General features: G+C 36.7%; 1 protein-coding gene across 9 annotated transcripts in view; it reads left to right on the plus strand.

The window, feature by feature from the left end:
* NALCN (sodium leak channel, non-selective) overlaps positions 1-13,101 on the plus strand; it is a 236,279-nt gene that overhangs the window by 137,457 nt on the left and 85,721 nt on the right. For all 9 annotated transcript variants that reach the window (XM_048072668.2, XM_048072666.2, XM_048072665.2 and 6 more), the window contains 3 exons: positions 158-349; positions 7,245-7,382; positions 10,840-10,914. In XM_048072668.2, the coding sequence (XP_047928625.1) occupies positions 158-349; positions 7,245-7,382; positions 10,840-10,914 (405 nt within the window). The remainder of the gene's footprint in view (positions 1-157; positions 350-7,244; positions 7,383-10,839; positions 10,915-13,101) is intronic.

The following is a 13,101-nucleotide window of genomic DNA, read 5'->3' on the forward strand; positions in this document are numbered from 1 at the left end:
TTAGGTAACTGCTGTTACTAGCTAAAACAAAGCCGAAGGCACGTCTAGATAAGTACAAAGCTTGACAGGTTCCTTTTGCCTTGAAGTCTCCTGAAAAGTTGTTGGTTAACATAGTAATCAAATAATTAATGCAGTTGTATTTTCTCTTTCTTTACAGGTTCTTAGAGTAGTTCGGCTTATAAAGATTTCTCCTGCTTTGGAGGATTTTGTGTATAAGATATTTGGACCAGGAAAAAAACTTGGGAGTTTGGTAGTATTCACTGCCAGCCTTTTGATTGTAATGTCAGCGATCAGTTTACAGATGTTTTGCTTTGTGGAAGAACTGGATAGATTTACAACCTTTCCACGGGCAAGTATAAGACGCATTGATACTTTGTATTATTATTTTCTTATATATATTATATTAATTATTACATGACCAGTTTTCCTTTTCTTCTAAGAACCATGGAGCAGGATCAAGTTAGGCAGAGAGAAAATAATTTTATTTTCTGTGTGCAATAGTCTTCCACTACTCCTTCAGTAGCGAAGTTTGTATTTTGGTTGAGTTTTGTGTTCTATTTCTGTTGTTCAGGGAATATGGAGAATTTTTATGTGTGGACATGGATGATGATAAAACAAAGCATATGGCTTAACAGTAGTCTAGCATGCTACAAAAAAAAAATCCATCTGCATAATCATAGATATTATCCACAAAATTTATATAAAATGTCTTCATGTGATTTATATCTACATATTGTGAAGTGGTTGATCTTGATTTGTATAGGAATGCTTGTTTTACATAGGGTTATAAAACCTGTCTGCATTGACAAAATAAGTGTTTGCCTTTTGGGTATAAATAGTGGATATTTATGGGCATTACGTTAATTCAGAACAGAACACTGAAAATCAGTGGAAATTGGAGCTAATGTATTTATTGAAGCACACTGTTCTGAATGAAAATACTGCCATTTCTTTAATAATGTATTAGACTGAGTGTACATGGATTGGTTCTAGTCACAATTTATTTGTTTCTATCATTACAGCTTGGTTATTCAATGTATCTATTTTGGTGAAAGTGCACTGGTGGGAACAATTAAACAACAATGAACAAGACAGCCTCAAGGATCATGCATTTAGCAAACAAAATGGCTAGGCAACAATTTGTAATTATCAACCTGGATTTGATTTATGGGATGCTAGCCATCGAATGTAAGACAAAAAATACCTACCCATGGGGAATAAAAAAGTAGTGCCATGCTTTCTAGTTTAGAAAATGTGCTTAGAAAAACAGCCAGTAGGATCATAACGAACTCAGTATAATTCATTTTTGAAATGCTGAAGAAAGCAAAAAGAAGATAATATAACCTATGCTTTACTTATGAAATCAGGCCTCTGTCTCTAAAGTGAGTGATATTACCATCGTATTCTTTGTCCAAGTCCAATGCGTAACTTCTGATTAAAAAAATCTAGCTGCAGAAGTTTGAAAGTGCCATAGAATTTAGTTTTATTATTAATTTGTTATTTATGCAAAATGGTGATGACGGTCCTGAAGGAATTATTGTTGTATAATTAAAATAAGAGACATTCACAACAACATGTGTATTTTAACTAGATTAATTGGTATAAATATCTGAGAAAGATTGATTTGCAGTAAAATGTTGCCAAGATATATCAGGATGTTAGGAAAGTTTTAAATGATTTTGGGTGTTCAATCTGAGGCCAGTTAGGACTTAATAAGAACTTTTAGTGTATTGAATTTTAACAGATATATGTATATACTAAAATACATTTGAAGAGTGAGAAAATATTTTCTCCAGTCAATTATACATCTAAAAACAAAAACAAACAAACAAAAAAAAAAACCAGAAAATATCCGAGGTTGTTTTCTATTTTCTGATAGAATTTTCTGGAAAAAAAAATGTTGCCAGTTACCAATAATAAAGGAGTGTTCCAGCAGTAATGAATTGAAATATTTTCAATAGTTTTTTTATGATAGCCTATAGTAAGAGTGCCTGCTTGTTTTTTAGATATTGTTTATTCGTATACATATTCAGCTAGTCATAAATGATTCAGAAGTCTAATTTACAGTGTTTTCTTTATGTAATTTTCTAGTGAAGCAGTTTTTAATAGTTCAATAGAGTCAGCGAAAATTTTGTACTAAAGAAATTTTGACTGACAATGCCCCTCTAAAGTGTGTCTTCCTACTAAAGGCTGGGGGATCACCTCTAATGTTGTCTGCTCGGAATAAAGAGCACAGAATAAGACAAATAATGCAAGACAAGTAAGTAAGACGAGTTTGCAATAAGGCAGTAATAAAATATGCAGCTCTGGGTTTGCCTGGAACATATTCTTTTCATAATGTACGGAAGAAATGCTTGCATTACTATATAGTGTAGGAGACAATACGAGGTCTGCATCAGCAGGATTTGTGACAATGAATTTTTAGGGGCTTACCCCCAAATAAGAGTGAACCCCAAATGGCCAGCACTGTTGCTGTGGGCTTCTTTCACTTCTGAATATGCAGAGGACAAGTACGCTAACAAAGTGGTGGCACCAGAGGTTAAATTTGGAGTTTTTACGTTGAAGTGCCTTCCACAGTGAGACAGACAAAACGTAAAATCATTTTTGAAGCCGTAAGTGCTTTATAAGAAGGCACAGTATGGGTTTTGGAACAAGGAGACCTCCTCCTTTCACTAATGCCCATAAATTGCATGTTTTCACATGGTTTCCTGACAACAGTCAATAGGCACAAGCTCGGTGTTGCCATGGTTACAAATTTCACTCTTCTTTTGCCCATTGCAACTTTCCAAATGGACTGGCTTTCTCTCTAATACTAAAGTATAAAAATATAGATGTTTGCTCTCCTGTTTCTAACAGATCTGCCATCTCTATTTTTGCATGTCTTCTTTGGCTGCACGTACTGAGCCAGGAGGGGAAATAAAAAAGAGGGTGGCTGAGTGTTGGGCCCCTAAATGAAGAAGAAATGAGAGGGGGAGTTCTGTTCAAAGACAGCAGCGTAAGATGGCTGCTAAGAAATTTAAGCATTCACTATATAGACAACAAAATATGTTGTTAGTGTTTCTGACTTCCATGCCCCAGTTTCTCTTGAAGTTTGGGGCCATGTATTTGACTACCCCGTGGCTCAGATAAACGATAAGCCAGGAACGCTGCTCTTCTGTTAAATGAGTCAATACAAAATGAAATCCAGGCCCAGCATATCCCAACAGCAACAATCCCACCATCTTCAGTAAAACCACGAAGTAGCCTTGAGCTTGGAGGAAGCTCCATTTGTGGCTTGTTAGTTCAATATAATTTTAAGTTCCCTTAAGAAAACTAAACCACATAGTCTTAATTCTCTGATGCAGTTACAATCTCGGTGCTGTGGACATGTTTTTGGAGGGCAGCTGCTCTTCTCGCAGAGTGTCATGGAGCACTCGTTACTGAGTCAAGAGAAAAAGTTCAACGTGAGTAGATGCAGTGCAAGCATTGCACAGCATTGGCGTACATCCTGTTATTTTCATTTGCAGAAGTAATCCCACTGATTGTAGGACAGCTTCCATGAATTAGGGAATTTGGGAACTGATTACCAAATTCCTTAGGGATTTGGCCCATAACTTTTTTTGGACAAAGCAGCAGTTAAAGTCACGTACATTATAGCTGAAAGTAGTTCTTTGCGTGGCACCACCCCAAAGTAGATGGACAGGCTATCAGACCTGGCACTTTTGCTTGTATGTACCACCAAACATTTGCCAGTCTTCCACTAAAAATAAAAAGGTAGTTTGACTTCCATCATCAAAACAGCTAATTAAGTAATAGGGCATAAATACTCAAAGAAATTGACAGCCTTTTCTATAACATAAATTAATTCAGAAAGTCACCATTTGCATAAATCTCTAAGTCTCATCTTCACAGATGTTGATTCTGTCAGCTAGATAGTTGCATTTCAAATTCATTTTAAAATAAACAGTGGGAAGAGCACCTTTCAGCTAAAAATAGCTTGCTCTGAAGGAGATTGCCGGGTGCAAAACAAACTCATTGTGCACTGCCGTGTTTTCTTAAAACTAACATTTTGTGTTATACCGGACTTAAAAGTGGGCTTTTTCCAAATTAATATAGTGCCTGTGCTAATACAGGGTCCACAACAGAGAACTGGAGGTATCTTTATACCTGAAGAATTAATTAAAATACATGTTTTTAAAGAGCAAGAAACTGTAATATTTTAATGTGATTCAGAATGAAGGATACTGCACTGGTTCAATTACCCAGTAACCCAGGTGTTTTTAAAGCCAGCAGTGGGATGTATTACTTAATGTAGTATCCCCCTATCTCATATTTCGCTAAAGAGCATCACACCCATCAGGTATGGCCACTACTGTCTCCAGAGATGCTCTGAGCACAGTGAAACAGCAATTGCCTCTTTTAGCTTTATCTGCACTTCATAACAGGAGGCTGAGAACCGGTGCTGTGCACTGATGGGGTCATTGTCTTCTTGTCCTTAAGGACCACTGGCCGATATAAAGGAGGCTGAATGTCCCATTTGTTTCAAACATGCTCCTCTGTCTACAGCCTCTCCACAGCCAAAGATCCCAGATGTCTCCTTCTCCATACGTTTTGCATGGGAGGGACTAGAGGTATTTCACAGAGCTAGATAACACAGGTTGGTATTTTGACAGGGTCAGGGGTTAGTTTTGTGTCTGTTTTTTTGCAGGATTCTCAGCATGATTTTTTGTGAGGAAAAGAATCACTAATAGGATTCTGTCTTGGCACCATGCAAGGAGTCTGCAGTTGTGGCTGGGAGGGGACACGAGTCCAAAGGCGTCGTGCCTGTGGCAGGACCTGGGCACAGGCCTGCGGCACACTGGTTAACACCAAGCCTACGGGCAGGAACATGCAAGTAGAGGGCACTGTGCAAATTCCAGTCTGTATTCGGGCTCTCCTAACAATAACATAGAAAAGATTTTAGCTGACATAAAGGATGTATAGAAAGGAAATAGTGAACAGTTTTCTCTTCTAGTTTATACTAGCCTTTGTTCTGTGTGTGATCTATGTGTTGAAAGGAAAATCTGGGACATGACATTTGGTCAAGATGTTGCTGACACAGAAATTGCAGTCATAAGCCAAACTTCATCCCCCAGTGTGTGCAATTGCTCACGTGGATGCTTTGATCTATTCCATGTACACCTTAGCTTCCCTTCTTATGAGTGATTTGGACGTGTAGGCCTAATCATCTCTGAAAATTTGGTTAGTGTGATTTAATTCCAAAAAACAACTGTAAAAATAGGTGCCTCACTCAAACTCCATGGTCTTAGCCTGACTGCTTATGCTTCTGTTTGCTTCAGAGAATCCATTTCATTGTTTTTCAAGTGAAAAAGTTTGCGTCTACGTATTTTCAGCTTATTCCACATGCATTTGGGTTTAGGATAAGTTGATATGGAAGGCTCTCCAGATAAAGTTTTTTCATGGGTGTAACGTCTTCAATTTCTAGCACTTTTTTGGTATGTATTATACTTTAGTAAGATCTCAGCTTTGATCTTTGCTGTCTGGAATGATAGTATCTCTGATGCCAGGCAAAAGCAAAGGAAGCTTGTGTGATAGTTTGGCATCATTGAAAGATTTAGTACCATCAGGATCCACACATTATTCCTACTCTGTATTCAAACTTCTGTGACTAAGGCGGAGCAGTCATCAGTGCCTGTGTATGACGTACATTTCATGCTCACAGGTTTGTCATATTGAGTTAGATTCTGGTCTGTGCCATGGTCTATGGATGCCATTAGCTAACCTACCTTGAGCCAGTGACTATGTAAACCTTTGGATCTATGCATTCCACCTTGCCTCCACAGTCAATGAAGAGATGGAGACAGAGGGTGATGCATCTGCTGAAGCAGATGAGCAATGTTGAGCAAGCTTTTAATGAATACCCAGATGTAAACGTCTGTCATGATTATGGCTGAATCTGATCAAATAAATCCTATCCCCTGACTCAGGTTCTGTTTTTTTTACCTGGTGATTCCCAGTTCCATGAGCAATCAATCCTTTGAGTCTGTGTGAAAATGGAGCTGTCTCAGCTTGGCCCAGAGGGCTCATTTTGAGAGTGTGCGTGTCAGGTACCACCTTTGGCCTCATTCTCTCTGAGCCTCTTTCCAAATTCTGACCTGAAAAGATTTTAACACACCTCCGGCAGCTAGGCTGCACGAATGGATAGTAACCACTTGTCTGCACTGTAAAAGGATAACAGTTTTGGCATATTACTGGCATCTCACTATCCACTGTGGGTTGGGATGTAGCTTGTCTTGTGCTTTACACTGTGTAGTGCTTGCCTTTTGACCTGTGCCTCAAGTGTCCATATGGGGTTTCAAAGGTATGAGGCATCTGGGTTCTAGGGCTCATCTGGATTCGTATCCTATCACCAAAGATAGGAAAACATTTCATTTATTCCTTCTGTTTTTGACATGCATCCCTGGTCTGAAGGAATTTGAAAATGTTACGGAAACAATTGCACAAAGAATGCTACCATCAAAACTTGGTTATGCATTGGGACGGGTTGCCCAGGGAGGTGGTGGAGTCACTGTCCCTGGGGGTGTTTAAGAAAAGGTTGGACGTGATGCTTAGGGGCACGGTTTAGTGGGTGATATTGGTAGTAGGGGGATGGTTGGACCAGATGATCTTGGAGGTCTTTTCCAACCTTAATGATTCTGTGATTCTCTAAAAAATGTAGGGGAAGGGTATGACTGACTGAAACAGATGGAAGAACTGGGACCTTGTTTTGTATTGCTTAGTCTCATCAGTAGGAAGCCTAAAGTGCTTCTGCTGTTAAGATAACATCAGTGTATGATCTCGTTTAACTTTTACATTTTATCGTAGGCATATTTATAGAGAGGCAACCCTGAAGAATGTGTATAAACAAAGAATTACAATACGTTGTTGTATTGTAAACAATGAGCTGTGATGCTCAGGTTATCATTCCTATTTTGTTAGCCCACAAGGAAACCAAAAAGGTATTTATATGGGCTAATGGAGGCAAGACTATACTTACAAGTTGCAGATTACAGTGCAGTCAGAGGTTAAGCTATTTATTTCTGCTTGTGCTCTGAAATAACATTTCACCTGACTTTACACATTGAAATACACTAATTTATTAAGATTTAAAAAAAAAAAAAAAGTAAATGTTTTGCTCTGTTAAATCAACTTGAGGAATGTGTCTATAAAAACATATTAATATAGTTAATGAATTTTTAATATTTATGTGATTTTTTTTCTTGCAGGCATTCATGTCGATGTTTCAGATTCTCACACAGGAAGGATGGGTAGATGTCATGGATCAGACACTGAATGCTGTAGGACATATGTGGGCACCAGTAGTTGCCATTTATTTTATACTATATCATCTTTTTGCTACACTGGTAAGTTTTGACTTGCAAATGCACTGTGCTTTTCTTTGTTTTGAATTACTCTCATAACTATTCAATGCTTTTCTCATCTAGTTAAAACTAATTGTGATGCTTATTTTCAGCATAGGGGGCTTTTGTTTTAGTTCTTTGATGTAGTAGAATTCACCCTTCAGCCATGTGGCATAAGTGGGGAGCTTTTGTTCTGGTGTGAGTTGTTCTTCCTAAGATCCAAGTCACACTGGTAGACTAATAATATAATTGTTAACTGTCTTGTGCCTTCACAGCTCTGATGATTGCAGAGTGAAGCAAGCACTTTTATTTATCATGTTGAAATGGTCTTCTCAATTTCCATTGCGGTTTCTTTGCAGCTATAATTAAAGTCAGAATTGTTAAGCCTTAGGATGCAAACTCCTAACTATAAAGCAGTGCTTTCCTGTTGTCTGATGCAAAATCAATGCATGGAAAATATGTGATATAGTATATCAGGCAATAAAAGGATGAGAATTAATGAAGCAGTTCCTGCATGTATATGAAAATGGGGATTATATATAAAAAGATGGTTTTTTTGTATGCATTTCAAATGAGATGATTACATTTTTCAGTTGAGAAAATGGTATGGAAAACATGGTTTTGGAAATCCTATATCAATACGGGCTTGGCACCATATTTTGAATACCAACACAGAGAAAATACCACAATCGGGGGAATAACCATTTTATCCACTTTTTATTTCACTCCTACTTTTGTTCATTTTGTATTTTGCATTCACTGCAGTTTTTGATGCACTTATTCATATTTTCATTTTCTTCATTTTTTTTTTTTGCTCAGTTGCCTACTTAGGTGAGGTGCTAACTGTATTTATACAATCTCCATCAGATTCCTGTTACATTTTTACTTTATTATGTGTTCCACTTCACTCATAATGACTGACTGATCAGACTGTAATTGTGGGTGCAGGAGATTTCTTCACATGGGTTTAAATCCTCAATAAGTGGCAGTAAAGGGCATTCAATTCTCTTAGAGCTGCTTAACCAAATTAAAATATAATCTGAGCAAAGGTACATTGTCAGCAGTTACATGGAACTTATACTTTTAGGAGTATTGGGTCTGGAAAAGCAACTTCTTATGCCAAAGAAATCCTTAAAACTCCATGGGAAGTGGGGAAAAAAAGCAAAAAGGAAGAGGATTTTGGTCATGAATTTTAAAAAAGTTGCTGGTTAGAGAATCTTACTGCTTTTTTTTCAAGTGTGAACTGGAATCTGTTTTTTTGTTTCGTTTTTTTTTTCCTCTTAGATAAGCATTAAACAAGTAATAAAGTAGTGCCAGGTGGCCTCTGTGCTAAAAATTCACATCTTAATTTAAAAGTAACTTAGCTGTAAGAAATTTTTAGTATTCTGCTTTATGTGTTATGTTTTGAAAGAATTTTCTGGGATTCCTACATTTGTTTACTCAAACTACTTATTTTACTAGGAGCTAAATCACCTGTCTGTACACCGTCCTTCACTCCTTTTCCAGGGCATTCACAGTTTAAGTAAGCAGTCCTTGCTTTGCTCTATAAGTGTATACTTCTCATTCACCTGTGCAAATTTTATATGGATGAAGAAACTATTTTTTAAGAGAACTTTGTAAAACTACCTGGCCTTATGAAGTTGTTAGCTTCAGTTCTAAGATTTTCCTCAGACCTTGGAAGAGAAAAGCTATGTAGGACAAAGTTGTCTAGAGGCAAAAGAAGCTTAAAGAAAGAAAATATCGTGGAATTGGTAAAGTAGCATGAAAACAGTTGGACTGCTCCTGAAACCAAAAAGAAGAGATCTAAGAATAAACAGCCCTAAGTGAAAAACAAAAATGAAGTCAAATGGAGAAATAACTTTCACCAGCCAGAAGAAGGGGGAGGATTAGAATTGAGAAGTGATAATTGCAGGCATTTGGCAAAACAGACTGTAGAGCTTTGGAAAGAAATGAATAGGTTTCACATGAGAAAGCAAAGAAAAGTTGAAAAGCTCAAAAAAAAAAACCTCTCTTGGAAGTCAAGACTGTTATTAGTTGAGATGGCGTTGGAGGAAGTTAAACAAATAATAAGTTTGCTTTTAACTTTTCTTTTGTGGTACGTGGTCTTAGGTTCTTGTTGAAGAAAGTGAAAACGGAGTTAATGAAAGTCTTCATTCCTTGATACAAATCTGTGCATGAAGCAGCAATGCTGTAAGCGGTGATATATTTACTGAGTACTGTATTTCTTTTTCGTGTGGAACAATATTTCCTTAACTACTATTCTCTGAGCTGCAGGTACTAGAGTATCATAGGCTGTGTAAAGTATCTGAAGAAGAAAAACACCATACTGTAAAATCCTGACAGAATGATAGCAAAACCGTTCATTAGCAATTGGGAATCAAAGTGCTTTGTGCCACGGATTAAGTATTTTTTCAGAACTCTGTCCTGTTTTGCATTCTGAAGGCCATCTTAACTTTCACAGTTCACAGTAATCAGATCATCGAAAACAGTTTGAAGTCCTGGTTAAGTATGTGGCATATTTAATGTGTCTTTTCTAAAAGATGCAGGAAATTCTAAATATTGCTAAAGACAGTTCACTATTTAAAAAAAAAAAAAAAACCCTTTTTTGAAGACTGGCATTTTATAAATTTATGAGTGAGAGTCCTTTCTTTGTCTTCTTTCCAGTGTGCTTGAATAACAGCAAACTTCAACAGTTGTGAACAGATACGATTGTCTGCTCTGGTTGTCAGTCAGTGGTTCAAAACCAAAGAAATATTTTAGGCCTGTAACTCCTGTAAAAGAGATGAAATTCTTACTGATATCTCTAGGAAACTGGTGTTTGCCTGTAGAAGCTCAATATGTTTGTAAATAGTTGCCTTGATCCTCAGAGATTAAAACCTTTGCAGTAGCTGTAAAGCTACATCTATATGCATTTTCTGCTTTAAGACATGTCATCTGAAGAGAGATGCTGAATGGAGGTATCCTCCCTCACCTATATCCATTCTCCGCCTGTTCGGTCTCCTTCACAGCTATATCAGTGAAATTTTCCCCTTCTTTGGCCTCTAGTCACTGCCTCTACGCAAGGAAAATATCATCTGATATACACATACTTTCTTTTTCTGTGATTCTTCTTCCTAAAGGCATATCTACACAATATTTAATGGACACTAATTGAAAATGCATGTGTTTCCAACACTGTGGCTCCTGATGCACTCAAATAATTTTACTTTTCTTTCCAAGTGCAGTTAGCTACTTTGCACAGAGACATTGTGAGCATTAAGCAAGTCAAACATGCCAGAAACAATTTACTACTTACAAAATGACTAGCAGGCATATATAGGCAAGCGATATTAGTTCAACAAATGTCAAAGGCAGTACCCCCTTTTACATCAATAGCACCCTCACTTTTCCATTGTATTTAATAGTATTTCTTGAGAAATATAAGGCAAGCTTTAAAAAATAATTTGTAATTGTTTTGTAGATTCTACTCAGTTTGTTTGTTGCTGTTATTCTGGACAACTTGGAACTTGATGAAGATCTGAAGAAACTTAAACAAGTAAGAACATGTTTTTTCTGTGCTTGAAAGTATTTTCAATAAAACATTTCTCTACTGTTGTTCTTATGGCAAAAGATGTGAGACATTTCTTGAGTATGAAGAAAACGGTAGATGTTGAAAAGAATAGCCATACTTTGATGGATAGTTGACCATCACACAATATAAGGTAGAAATTAAGAGATTATTTAAAAAAAAAAAAAAAAGATTTAGAAAATAGCTTAGAAAATTTCTTCTAAATTAGAAGATTTAGAAAATAGCCATCATTGAATGGCTCTGGTTGAAAGGGAATTTAAAGATCATCTAGCTCCAACCCCACAGATTGTCATATATTTGAAATAATGTAAAAATCATAGCTAGGTAATCTTTTTGCTTATAATCTACTTGTTGATAAACAAAATGTTGTTTAGCTTATTTTTGTGTTCACAAAGGCTCTACCACGTGACTACTGTATTACAGCCTAAGTAGTTATAGGTCTGTATTTGCACTGCACTATGAAAAAAAAAGGCAAAAATACAGTGTTTCCCCTTTACCACATCTGTCATCAGTAGGATATGAAGCACCATGGACCCACTTCTGCAGAGGGTAAACTTTTGTAAGATGTAGTTCCCATAGCCTTTTGTAAGTAAAATTAAGTAAAAATACTTGATTTACAGCAAGGCAGACAATCTCCCTGACTTTAGGCCTCAAATGTTAAAATGCTATGAGCCATATGACAATATATGAGCACACTGTGGAACTGCTGCAGGTGAGAGTACTGGCAAGAGTCAACAGACAGGAAGTGATAGAGGGGCCTACGTTGAATGTGTTGGGTGAGTCCTAAAGACACTTGTCAAAGTTGCCTTGCTTCTTGATTCTCCAGATTTGAGGATCAAGATTACCTAGAAGCCACTGTTACAGGGAACCAGAATGAAATTTGAGGATCAAGATTACCTAGAAGCCACTGTTACGGGTTTGAACCCCAGAATGAAAATCAGATAAAACAAATATAACTAGAGGGTTCATGCTGGCCATTCTGACCTTGTGGGAAAATCACCAGAGAGGAAGGTGTCTCTATGTTTTACATAAATACACGCGTATGTTTTTATTTGTGCAGAGATGCAAAATCATAAGCATTTGCCTATTTCATGTGTGAGATAGCATACTGAGAGCTTAATATGTCAAAAGTGCTTTTGAAATATTTGGGTTTTAGCCTTCTTTTACCCATCATTTGTTGGTTTTGTTTTTCTTTAATGTGCATCAGCAATTTGTGTAGAATTTTATTCCTTTAATCCTTGAAAAATAATCTCCCAGATGATTTACTTATTTTGCACTGGAGCTAATGCGACAGATTAACTTTCCCTTATTTTTCCATCCATATTATTTCTCTTTTAGTTTTAAAACTGAAGTTATGCATTTCTTCATTTATTATGTTTGTATCGGTTGTGCTTATTTTCTATAAATTTCCCATTTGTGTAAGAATGTTAAATGTGGATTTAAGGATTGTATGTTTCATGTATGCTCACTGAATGATAGTAATGTGTCAAACTACTATTCCTTCCCAAAATTTTAATATTCAGGGCACTACAAAATAAAAATATAGGCCCTTTAAGATCTTCTTTATAGAACTCAATCTAAAAACCATTACGGCATTTGCTGCTGCAGTATTAAATATCAGTGTATACTGCAAATGCAGTGAGTTAAAAGAGCAGGCATTTTTGGGCACAAAGAAATATAAATACTGGATATCAGTTAATCAGCTCACATATGTGAAATGAGAGATCTTATAGTTGATTCTGGGATGGCCAGACAATCTTGAGTATGCAAATTGAATAGACCAAATCAAGTTTACTCATTTTGCTCCTTACCAGTCTCAAGAGGTAAAATGATCTGAAATGAAAATGACTCAGATATATGATAAGCAATGTGATATCATACTGATAATCTTACAGGAAAATTTTCATAATGTCTGCATGAATTAGGAGCACAAATCAACTTTCTGAAGTGAACAGCTTGAGACGTAAAATCCTGTAGCTTTCCTGTGAAACTTAGCTTCTTTGGTTCATAAACCACTTTTAAAATCTACACGTTTGCTTATGAGATGACAGCAACATGACTTTGTGTTTTAGGTGCACCCCTCTGGAACTGGTGAACAAAAAGCAATGATGAGAGGCTGTGGTGGTTTTACCCAGCTGGGCAGCTAAACTCGAC

This window comes from Anser cygnoides, chromosome 1, assembly GCF_040182565.1.
Source record: "Anser cygnoides isolate HZ-2024a breed goose chromosome 1, Taihu_goose_T2T_genome, whole genome shotgun sequence".
Taxonomy (NCBI): Eukaryota; Metazoa; Chordata; class Aves; order Anseriformes; family Anatidae; genus Anser; species Anser cygnoides.